The sequence below is a fragment of the Catharus ustulatus genome, chromosome W (assembly GCF_009819885.2).
Source record: "Catharus ustulatus isolate bCatUst1 chromosome W, bCatUst1.pri.v2, whole genome shotgun sequence".
NCBI lineage: Eukaryota > Metazoa > Chordata > Aves > Passeriformes > Turdidae > Catharus > Catharus ustulatus.
The window spans coordinates 11,022,266-11,034,856 of NC_046261.2; the positions used below are offsets into that span (position 1 = coordinate 11,022,266).

The 12,591-nt window shown below is 44.8% G+C and overlaps 1 protein-coding gene across 3 annotated transcripts in view; it reads right to left on the reverse strand.

Moving 5' to 3' along the window:
- Window positions 1–12,591, reverse strand: part of LOC117005018 (ras GTPase-activating protein 1-like) — a 175,036-nt gene that overhangs the window by 82,764 nt on the left and 79,681 nt on the right. For all 3 annotated transcript variants that reach the window (XM_033076234.1, XM_033076233.1, XM_033076235.1), the window contains exon 9: window positions 569–647. In XM_033076234.1, coding sequence (XP_032932125.1) covers window positions 569–647 — 79 coding nt within the window. The remainder of the gene's footprint in view (window positions 1–568; window positions 648–12,591) is intronic.

The window sequence follows — 12,591 nt, forward strand, 5'->3', positions numbered from 1 at the left end:
AGTCTAATAATACAAGATAAAATTTGCTCTTGTTGATACTTACCAATAGTAAACAATATAATACAATGTGGGTACAGTAAAACTTTTGAACTAGTTATAACTGTATGAAAAACTAGACAATACAGTTTGTTTACTATCAGTGGTCTCTTAGGATAAATTTATGGTACAGGGCAACAATGTTATTGAACACACCCTATAATCCCGGCCCCTTGATCATCTCTGAAGCTTTTCTGTTCATATAGATTTTCTCTGAGGGAAGATACTAGACACAGAAGAATAGAGGAATAGCCTAGTTCAGGGACCAGCATTAGGGGCACAAGATGAAGCATTTACACCCTAGAGCACAGACAAAGCTTATCATAACTTCTGCTTACTACAAGCCAACAGATAAACAAATGCATATGAAAATAAAATGAAAGAAACACACAAACTCAAAACAAAAATTCAGGAGGGGATGATGCTGTTTAAGTACAATGGATACCTTTGCAGTAATTCATCTCCTATATTATAAATATTTGAGGATTAATTTAATACCTTCAATATCAAGCGCTCAGAGATGAAGTTTTACCTGCATTGGAACAGGATCTTTAAGGTAATATCCTTCAACAATCTGTTCTTTTCTATAATGTTCAATGATCTCTGCAATACTGTTCAAATAAGAAAAATAATATTTAAAATGTTAAATGAGCTAGGTTTTCCTCTGTATGAGACATGCAATCACACTACATTTCCTTACAAACTTATAATAAAAATCCAGTGTTAAACATCATCATCTCATTTTCAGCAATGATAATCTACTAATACACTGAAGTCAAGAAAATTCACAGAACTGTATTTATTTATTCTAAACTTCATAGAATATTTTCAATCAGTTGTTGAAAATGCATGTATTGAGTATGTCTGGGATGGAGTTAACTTTCCCCACAGCAGTCCTCACAGTGCTGTGCTCTGTATTTTTAGCTAGAAAGGTGTTGATAAACAACCACTTTTTGGCTACTGCTGAGCAGTGCTCACACAGCATCAAGGCTGTCTCTCCAACCCCATTCCTCAAAAGCCAGTAGTCTGGGGGTGGGCAAGAGTTTGGGAGGGGACATAGCCAGGAGAGCTGACCCAACTTGACCAAAGGGATATCCCATACTGTATGATATGCTCAGCAATAAAAGCTAAGAGAAGGAGGGGAGGGGAGGGAGGAGGGTATTCATTATTAATTATTAAGGCATTTGTCTTCCAAAGCAACCACTATGCATAATGAGGCCCTATTTCTCAGCAAGAACAGTAATTTCACGACTATAAGGCGCACCCTTTTGACTAAAATTTTTCCCCAAACCCGGAAGTGCACCTTATAGTCCGGTGCGCCTTATATGATCTACAAAGTTGCAACATTTGCCACCCCGGAAGTGAGAGCTGCGAGGGAGGGCGGCGCCGCAGGAGCGCCAAGTAGCAACGGGGGGGCAGCCGCAGGCAGCCCCAGGCACAGGGAGCAGCGCGGGCAGGAAGGCAGGGGGCGGCCCCAGGCACTGGGAGCAGCGCGGGCAGGAAGGCAGAGTGCGGCCCCGGGTGGCCCCAGGCACCGGGAGCAGCGTGGGCAGGGAGGCGTTACTACTTCGTTACTTTGTTGTGCGCGGCGGTCTGAGCCGAGGGGCCATAGCCGATAGGGGCCGGCGGCGCCACGGTTCTGGGGGCAGCAGGGCCACAGCCCAATAGGGGCAGCAGGGCCGTGGTGCCGTGGCCAGCAGGGCCACAGCTGATAGGGGTCGGCAGGGTTGCAGTCAATAGGGGCCGGTGGGGCCGCGGTGCCGTGACCAGCGGGGTCACAGCTGATAGGGGCCGGCGGGGTCGCAGTGCTGGGGGCAGCGGGGCCACAGCTGATAGGGGCAGGCGCGGTCAGTGGGGTTGCGGCCAGCACGGGCCAGTGTGACCACAGTCAATAGGGGTCAGCAGGGCCGCGGTGCTGGGGGCAGAGGGGCTACACCTGATAGGGGCAGGCGGGGCCGCGGTGCGCCGATCCGAGCAAGGGACGGGCGGCAGGGCAGTGGCGCTGCCGAGTCGAGCGAGGGATGGACGGCAGGACGGGCGTGCCGCCGAACCGAGTGAGGGGCGGGTGGCAGAGCTGCTCCGCAGAGCCGCGAGGGGGAACAGCATGGTGCCACAACGGAGCCGCGAGGCGGAACGGCACGGCAAGAGCGTCGATCCGAGCGACGGACGGGCGGCATGGAGGCGGTGCCGCCGAGTCGAGCGAGGGACAGGCGGCATGGCAACGGCGCCGAGTCCAGTGAGGGACAGGCGGCATGGCAGGAGCGCCGAGCCGAGTGAGGGAACGGCACGGCGGCTCTGCGGAGCCGCGAGGGGGAACAGCACCGCGGCAGTACGGAGCTGCAAGGGGGAGGTGGCCCCGCGGCTGCGCCGAGCAGCTCCTGCCGGCACCGGGGGTGGGCGGGAGTGCCAGAGCCCACTGCACGGGGAGGGCACCTGGGGTTGCCTTTGAAAACCTACGCCGATCTGTGAAAAATGTTTCCAAATTGCGCCCCTGCCAGTAAACTCCACGATCGTGGGTTTCTGTTACTAATTCGTTACTTTGTTGCACGAGGCACGGATCTTCGCGGCAAAAAAAAAAGTGTGCCTTATATGATCTACAAATTTGCGAAGTTTGCAGACTCCCGGGAGGTGCGTCTTATAGTCTGGTGCGCCTTATGGTCGTGAAATTACTGTACTATGCTTGTGAAAATCGGGAGGAGAGGCAGACTGGTTTGCAATAAACAGAGCCAGAACGGATCTTCACGGCAAAAAAAAGGTGCGCCTTATCTGATCTACAAAGTTGTGAAATGTGCCGGCAAAAAAAAAAGGTGCGCCTTATAGTCCGGTGTGCCTTATGGTCGTGAAATTACTGTACCTGAACATCACTTGCAAAAAAAACCCCTTGTTTTTCCTTTGCTTCCCTTTGCAACCTTTACTTTTCTTTGTTAAACTGCCTTTTTCTTGACTCAAGTTTTTCACCTTATTTTTCTTCCAGTCCCTCTGAGGGGGCTGGGGGGTGAGAATGGGTCTTGGTGGGCACATGGCAACCAGACAAGTTCAACCCACCACAATGTCAAATGAGTACACTACCTTTTCCACATTCAAGTAACGTGTATTTCTCAGCTCTCCAACCAGGCTGAAAATTGTTATTTTATTGGTAATAATTTTCAAAGTCCTAGAGTAACTAGGGAAGGGGAATGGAAGATAGTTCAAACTCTGAAAATCAAGATCTTTCTAGGAAGACAGGAATGGGAAATAAAAAAAGTGTTGTAACACGGATTACGCAGATTGTACTTCAAATCACTGAACCATCATGTTAAATTAAATACCCAGTCAGTAACATGTCTCTATGGGTAAGCTTACATTCTAATTACCAAAGTCAGGTTTAAATTCTATTTTGAAGGATCAGGAAAGAAGTAGTGACAGACACGATCTAAAATTCAACATATCTTTGAATTGCTCTTATTTTTCCAGTTGTTGAAAGTTACATTGCAATAAAGAGAAATTAACATCAACGCAGACGAAACATTAATATAAGAAATATAAACCTGAAGATAAAGAGGTAATTCACAAGGGAACAAAAACATACATTATGTTTTCTCATTTCATATAGACTGTTAGCTGTGTGTGCAAGTGTAATCAAAATGGCACACGATAGATCTTTGACCTATTACAATTGGATAAAATTTTATCAAAAGGGAAAATATAGGATACTATAAAAATGATCATAAAAATGATCATAAAAACAATCATAAAATACATGTAACTAAAACAACAGAAAGAAATCTATTTGCTTTTTCTCAATTTCATTCTTCTAAAGCTATGAACTAGTGTATACGCATTAAGGTAAAAATGTTCACTGGAAGATAAGTTATTTTTTCAAGTTTGTAATGACTTGAATTTCTCAATATTACTAAAACCCAAATAAATTTAAATTTTTATTGATATGCAACATGCATATGCCATTTTCACCATGAAAATTTAAGCTTTACTACACTGCATAAAAGAAACATTCTCTGTATTTTGCATGTTGAACAGCTATTGCCAACATGGGGGCAATCAATAATAAAGCAGTTTTATACAATTTCTTTAGTCCTCCCCTACACACTCAAGTCAGATGGTCATTATCTATTGTCTTACTACTGAAATAGTCCAAATGACTGAACAAACCAAATATTACAAACAGAAAGATACTACATATAATCAAATACACTTGAGAATGAATTTGCAAGTCATCCAAGTTATCTAATGTAAAATACAAAGCATGAGATGGAACAGACCACAAAAATAATCAAGGTTACAGGAAAAAAGGATTTATAAAATTTTTCAGCATCTGACAGCAACAAAATCCTACTTACACAAGATACATCAAGGAAGGTCTAAATAAGCATGAATTTTAAAAAATGAATGGTTAAACTTGGTTCAATATGGAGAAAGAAATATGAGTCTCAATGCTACACAACAGTTACATTAGTAATTGTAAAATGTTTAGCACAGTGTATTAGGTTGTCCAGATCCTAGCTACTTGGATAATTTTAAAAGTATCTCATCATAATGAGTAGTATCCCTCTTTTAATACTTAATGGATGAATTAGGAGTAATTCCAATGGTTGATGATAAGGACATTAGAACAGAACAGCATTTTACTTTTATCAAGGCCAGTAGAACAGAACAGCCTTGGAGAAATAAATAAAGGATGTCACTTAGGTTAGGGTGGTGTCTCAGATTCCCTCACCCAGCAACACCTCTGGCTCCCCCCATGGGGCAGGCTGCGCAGAGTCCATTACCGCCCACATCCCTCCCCCCGGGGAGGGCTGCGTGGGGCCCGCTCCGCTCCGCTCCTGCCCTGCCCGCCCCTTCAGCACTGCCCCTGCACCGGCCCCGAACCCATGCCGGCGCCAGCACAACTCGGCGACCGGTCACAACACCGGCTCCCCGGGCCGTGGGTGCGGGTGTGCGGAACCCCTCGCCGGCTCCCAATGCCACAGCCACATGCCGCGCATCTAACAAAGGCGCTGTGTTCCTGCCCCCCACTTCTCCTCTGAAGAAAACTTAAACTCCTTTGATTCCAGCAGTTTCATCGACTCGTGGGAGAAGACCAGAACACGCGAGGTACAGGGAGGGGGAGGAGAAATGCCTTCCAAAAAAACTGCTTCTTCAGAAAGATACAGGAAGGGAGAAACCGATCTTAAAAGAAAATCCCTAGCCTATCAAGAAGGAATGAAACTGCGTAATGCTATCAAGAAATTTTGGAGGGATTTTCTTTTCTTTAGCAATCTAATGCAAGCTAAAATTATTGCATTTGTTAACCCTCCATAATCTGAAACACATAGCAACTGTGCTGCTGTCCTCAGCTGGGTTCACCCTGTAGAAGGGAGGGTGGAAAAAACTGTTAGATCAGCTGTTGCCTAACCAGGCATGAGCAATATTAACATCAGAACCCCTAACTGAAAAAAGGATAGATACCCAACCAGACAACCAGGCTGGTAACACACCTGCACAGGACTTTGTGGAGCTGAAATAGGGGCCCAGTGAACCATACATGAAATCCAATCTGATTACTGAGACAATAAGCCACAGTCAGCCTCAGATTGCCTGCACACTGGAACTTAACAACAAAAGGATTGTTCTGTTAGGATTCATTGATACAGGTGCCGACATGACAGTCATCTCAGAATCCAAGTGGTCTGCTGAATGGACTCTCGAACCTGCTATGGACATATGGGCAACAGCTCCAGCCTGCAGAGCATACCGTTAATCAAACTCATGGGACCAGAAAACCATATCGCTAACACCAGACCTTTTGTGGTAAGAGTCCCCATAGTTTTGTGGGGAAGAGACATTTTGTCCCCAGTAGGCAACACGGCTAGAGACAAATTTTTAATTGAGCCATTGAGCAGAGATACACTCTTAAATTGACCTAGAAAACCAATAAATCCATATGGAAAAAGCCACTGCTGCAGCTATCCAAACAACCAGCTTTACCATCACTAAGAAGAAGATACAGAAGATCCTCCATAAAATATAGACTGCTATGAAAATCTAGTTTTGCTATTTGTTTGGTTATTAGAGTTTTTTCTATGTTTATATGTCCTTTTAATTTGGTTAACTAATTTTGTTATGTTGCAGGCAGTGTCAAGAAAGCTAAAAATTCATTTCTAAAGGCAGTTACTAATGATCAGTTATACTCTTTGCTTAAAATTTTAATTTCTACTTCTTTGCCAGGATTCCTAGCAAAAGGTAATAGACAAACTAACATCCCTGTGACACAAAGAATAAAGTAAGAATTTTAAGATTTAGAACACTGCTTACCATCAAAGAACTCCATATGGTGCACATATCGTGTGAATTGTTTATTCACATAATGATCCAACAATCTTATAGAATGTTAGTTTAATTGATATTGCCATGAAAATTGAGTTATTTAAAGTAGCTTTTTTTCACTCTCAATTAGAGTTGCGTATTCAACTAGTCTTCTTCTTACTCCTTATGCTACGTCTTTCTCAAATGTACAGTAATTTCACGATTATAAGCTGCACCTGATTGTAAGTCACGTGTCCAGGTGTCGGCAACATTTCGTTCTTTGTACATATATAAACCGCACCGGATTGTAAGCTGTACTTTCGTTTGCAGCAAAGTAACCAATTTGTAGCAATAACATGATCGCGGGTTTTACTGGCAGGTGCTCAATTCGCGAGCTCTGCTCCCCCCACGCTGCTGGCAGGAGAGGGACCCCGACCCGCAGCTGGCGGGAGGGGGAGCTCGGCCTGCAGTCGGCGGGAGAGGGAGCCCGGCCCCCAGTCGGCGGGAGGGGGAGTTCGGCCTGCAACTGGCGGGAAAGGGAGCCCGGCCCGCTTCCGGCGGGAGCCCACCCCCCCCCCCGCCACGCAACAGAGTAACCAGTGTGTAACAATTGTGCGATCGCGGGTTTTACTGGCAGGTGCTCAATTCACAAGCTCGGCTCCACCCGCGGTTCGCACTTCTGGGTTGGGAAATTTCAGAACTTTGTTCATCTATTGGCCGCTCCTGAGTGTCAGCCGCACTTCTGGGTTGGGACCAAAATTTTAGTCAAAATGGTGCAGCTTATAATCGTGAAATTACTGTAGTTCTATTTTAGTTGTTACCTACAAACTTTTACTAACCTTTTAATAGTCAACCTTATTTTCAAAAAATCTTTCAAGCTATTATGTGTACTAACCAAAAGATTTAGTCCAGTTCACCCAGTTCCTGAGACTTCCCTCCCCACAACACCTGTATCTACTGCTCCTACCTATCTTTCCCAATGCCTACTAACAAAAGAAAGGGGGAATAGAGACCCTACCCACCATAAAAAGAGTTATAAAGGCCATATATGTATTTAATTTTTAAAATAATTCCTTTATGGAACCAAGTTCCCCAATTATCAGGTACTTTTCTAATACCACATAAGCACAGTTAAAAGAGAGGACCACCTGTTCTAATCAAAGATCTAAAATCCAGTCAAATTCTAAGGCCTTTCCCACTAATTACCTGGGAAAAAGGATATGCTTGTGTCTCTTCAGGTAGAGGGTCCTGCTGGGTTCCAGCAAAAAGTATAAAACCATATCTAAAGCCTCTACAGGAACACCAAGACGCTCCACAAGAAGAACCCTAAAAGGAATCTGAGGAGAGGATGCCCTGAGAACAACCACCTACCTGCTGCAGAATTCCTTTATACTTTCCTAACTTTCTTAGCTTTCTCACAGATTATCCCATTAAATATGACCCCCAAGGGACTCCTGCTTGCTTCTGCCATCCTGATCAACTCCACGCTCCTTGTAAAGACTTGGATAGTCCCACAGCCAAAACAAAATGTATGGGTAACTCTGGCAAAAGCCATAAAACACCCTGTGCCTGTCTGTTGCCAGCCCTGATGACCCCTGCATATTAGGATTACCTACAGATGTATGGCTGATAACCAATAATGCCACCCACAATATGAAAGATAACAATCCTAATAGTAGATGGAAACATAACCCTGTAGATGCCTGGGATCACTGCACCCAGAAGCTCCCACACGCACCACTTGAACCCCAGGAGCTAGAAATTCTCTGCTCAGTGAAAATGGATTTTGTATAAGTCTTTTTTATAAACCAAGGTGGAAAAAGATTGAGAGACCCACAATCACAAAAGAAAGATAAATTATTAGGAAAGATGTTTCCCCATATCACCTAGCTTAAAAAAATCAGAACCAATGGTGTAATTATACCTCCTCCATCGCTTCTCAGTCCAGTAATCACCCACTCCAGTTACCTCACGGTGTGTTTCTTATTTGTGGGGACAGAGCATGGCCTGGCATACCATCACATATTAAGGGTGGGCCTTGTAGCTTGGGGAGGCTTACTTTGCTGGCACCTGACATAAAAACAATTCATAGCCAAAAGAATAGAGTAAAAAGATCTATGCATTACTTTATATCTGATTGCAGTGATGAATTTATGTACTGGAATAAAATCAAGAGAATAGCTGCCTCCATTTTACTGCTTTGAGTGGCTGCAGCAAAACCTTTAGGACAATTAGACCATCTTGAGTGCCTCCTAAGTAAGCAAACCAATGCCACCTCACTTGCATTAAGTGGCTTACTCTCATATGTAGGTGCTATCAGGCACGCCACCTTGCAGAATCGAGCAGCAATAGACTTTCTACTCTTAGCACATGGGCACGGCTGCGAGGACTCCTAGGGCATGGGTTGTATGAATCTTTCCAATCATAGCGAGTCCATTCATCACAGTATTTAAATTCTCAAGGAAGGATTCAAGAAGTTACAAGAAGATGACAGTGACTGGTTCAATGGACTAGTCAAGAAGTGGAACTTATCTAGTTGGACTCTAGTCAAAACAGGTTTACTGATTTTTGTAGTCGTTGTTGTGTTTATGTTGCTAACCTGTTTTTTAAATTGACTGTTAAAGAGTTTTTCAAAAATCTTTACCAAAAGCCTTTGCAATACAAAGAAAGGGGCAGATGTGGGAATCAAATTGGCTAGGATGGACTAGGGCTTGGCCCAGGTTCCCTACACAGAAGGCGTAAGTCTGAGACCCTGGGAGGAGGGCTGTTGGGATACAAGGCCTTAGACTTAAGGTCAGGTCCCTGCCCTGCAGGTACAGGAGGCTTTGACCTGAAACCGTGGGACTTGTGGGGACATGTAAAGGCATGCCCAGACATGTTCCTAGTTGTCATTTGTGATTGAACCTCTGCCCTCAAATACCCCTATGTATTGTTAAGTCTGACACCTCCCCCTGGTGTTTAGATGCTGCCTCTCAGACCGCATGGTCACGGATCGATTAAAAGATTTCTTAGGCATGCCATCGTACCCATCCCATTTATTTTAACCACGCTCAGACCTGGCCAAGCCAGACAAGAAGTTGCAAGAGGAACAAACCCCTCAGCAACACTTAATATTGTTTTTAAGATGGGAACAGAGGTAGGATGAGGTTAAGTATGCTGATGTGTTTTACACTTAGCAGAATCATCTAGAATGGCAGAAAGATTGTGGCTTGAATACGCCCGTCAGACCCTTTTGTGCTAGCTCTTAAAAAGGAGAATCAAGGAAAACAGTTAAAACATTACTCTATGTGCAGCATAGAACGAATTTGTTCTAAACATCTCCCTGATAAAGGAAGATGATTTAGATCTGATGGACAGTCCTAATTGAAGGTTGGATGGGGGAACAGATAATCAGTCTGCCAAGACTGATATTATGAGGGAACTGGTGCGTAAAGAGGCAAATTTAGCACAACTAGTGGAGAGGATCGAGAGGATAGGGAAGATGTCTTGAGGAGCAGAGGATTTTAGTCCAACTGCAGGGAGAACTAGAGCTAAACACAGAGATGTGATAGTAGCTCCCCTCCATCAGGTGGTAGGTGCAGACAGTCCAATCACAGTAGAAGTGTCATTTTCAAGTAACAGACCTTAATAATTGGAAGTCGATGGCTGGCATCTACCTTAAAATACTCAAAAAAATTTTTTTTAAAAAGTTGCACTTATGGAAGGAATTTTAAAAGGAATGGTACCCCCGGAGAAAGGAAGATGGTGAGTGTGTGGAAAACCTATCTCAAAGTCCCCGCGGGAGACTTGGTATTAATCAATGTGCATACTGTAAGAACAATGGGCATTGGAAAAAGAACTGTCTGCAGTTGAAACATAAAAGCCCTCATCTCATGGTCATCACTGATGATGACTGAGGGGGACCAGAGGATTCTTACCCACCAGAACCTCTGGTTACAGCTAAGCTGGGGAATGAGGAGGTAAATGAGTAGGTAGAATTTTTAGTAGATAAAGGAGCTAGCTACTCTGTGCTAAATACAGTAAAAGGAAACTTGAGTAATTATTCTATAACAATCATTGGTGCAACAGGGAATTGTGAAACTGGGACATTTTTCAAACCCATTAATTTCAAATTAGAAAAGCACTCGATGACGCACCAGTTTTTGTATTTACCCAATTCACCAAAGCGTCTCCTTGGGAGAGACTTATTAAAAAAATTAAATGCTGAAATGAAATTTTAAAATGCCAAAATACAGGTTATTATTCAAGAACATAAATATGTGTAAGCCTCTATTTTTGCACTACAGTCTCCAAAATTGAATGTGAGCCATCTGCCAGTATCACTTGAGGATGCAGTGATTCCAATAATCTGGGCTGGAGAGGTACAAGGGCATGGAGAGGTGCCCAGGTGATCCAAAAGAGTACAGTAAATTCACGAATACAAGCCGCACAGAATATAAGCCGCACTGCTGGTGTGTTGGCAACATTGTTGCCTTTGTTAATAGATAAGCCGCACCCAGAATATTAGCCGCACTTTAGTTTGCAGCGAACTTTCACAAAGTCGTCATTTAGTAACACAATCACGGGATTGCCGGGGCTTACTGGCTTACTGCCGACCTCGGAAACATTGTTTCCAAGTGAAAAAAGACACACCCTTTATTTACAAGCCGAAAAAGACAGGAACAATAGTGTGGTCATTTTGCGAGCATTCCCAATGGATCCGTGTTGCCTTTAAACAGCCACTTAGCCACGCAGGCAGGCAGCTGAGCTCCGAGCGGAGCCACATCTCCGTGCTGGCACAGGAGCGGCCGTTGTAGCCCTCGCAGCCCGCGGAGGGGAGGGGCCGTTGTAGCCCTCGCAGCCCGTGGGGGGAAGCGGCCGTTGTAGCCCTCGCAGCCGGGCGGGGGGAGCGGCCGTTGTAGCCCTCGCAGCCCGCGGGGGGAGCGGCCGTTGTAGCCCTCTCCCTGCGAGCCGAGTGGCCGTTCTACCCCTCTCCCTGAGGGGAGAGAGGCTCCCCCAGCCCTCTCCCTGCGAGCCCAGCCAGCCCCGTAGCCGCACAAGACTGAAAACACTTTAAAAAGTACAGAGAAATATCACACACTTTTATCGAACTGCCGAGGTAACTCACCCCGATAACAACCCCCGCCCCTCAGTAACGCCACCATCCACAGGCAGACAATAAGCTGTTCTCTGATTGGTTCATCGTCGGAAGAACGGGAAACCATGGATTTCAGACTGTTTTGGCTCGGGACTGGACCAGCATGATACTAGGTAAGGGCAGATATCACATTTTTGTCCATAGATTAGCCGCACCGGAATATTGGCCGCATTTCCGGGTTTCCACCAAAATTTTAGTCTTCTTGCTGCGGCTTGTATTCGTGAAATTACTGTACAGTAATTTCACGATTATAAGCCGCACCATTTTGACTAAAATTTTGGTCCCAACCCAAAGTGCGGCTTATAATCAGGTGCGGCTTATATATGGACAAAGAACGAAAAGTTGCTGTTTTAGTTTGGAGGACAGGTGTCTGCTGAGAAAGGCAGGAACTTCTCTTTGAAATGGAGAATGTAAACCCCCTCTCTCCAAATTATTATAATTTGGAAATCAAGGGACTTTCAGGTAAAAATATGGGAATTAGAAATAACAGTTCTTTACTAGGGAAATTCAAATAGAAATACAGTACTACAAAGAAACAAACTCCAAACCCTGACAAAGTCAGAGTACAGCCTGACACCCTGTCAGGCAGGGTGTTGGCAGCAGTCCCATTCCATGGTGGCTGCATCCTCCTGCAGTGACAGATGTGATTCAGTTGAAGCAGTGCTCCTGTAGAAGGTGCAGTTTCCCTCTAAAGGTCCAGTGGTGATGTGGAGAAATCCAGTTTTCCACTGGAGTTCAGTGGAGAAAGGGGCTCCCTTAGTGTCCCAAAACCTCTGTTTTTATCTTGGTAAGAAATGTTGGGCTCTTCCCCCTGGCTGGAGCAACTTTCAATGGGATGCAGTAATTTTATCAGTCACACAGTGGGACTCAATGGCCATGAGCAGACAATGACTCGCTGGAGGAAGGATGGGTTGTGAAAAGATAAAGAACAATGCCCTGCCTGGTTTCAATGGATGGCCCATTAGCAGATTATCTGCCATTGAGATAAGGATCACTGTCCCCACCCTCAACAGATGGTGATAGAACAGATACCTTTTATCACACTCTGTATTGTAACATGCGGCTTATAATCAGGTGTGGTTTACATATGGACAAAAAACCAAAAAGTTGCTGAAACCCAGAAGTGCGGCTTATAC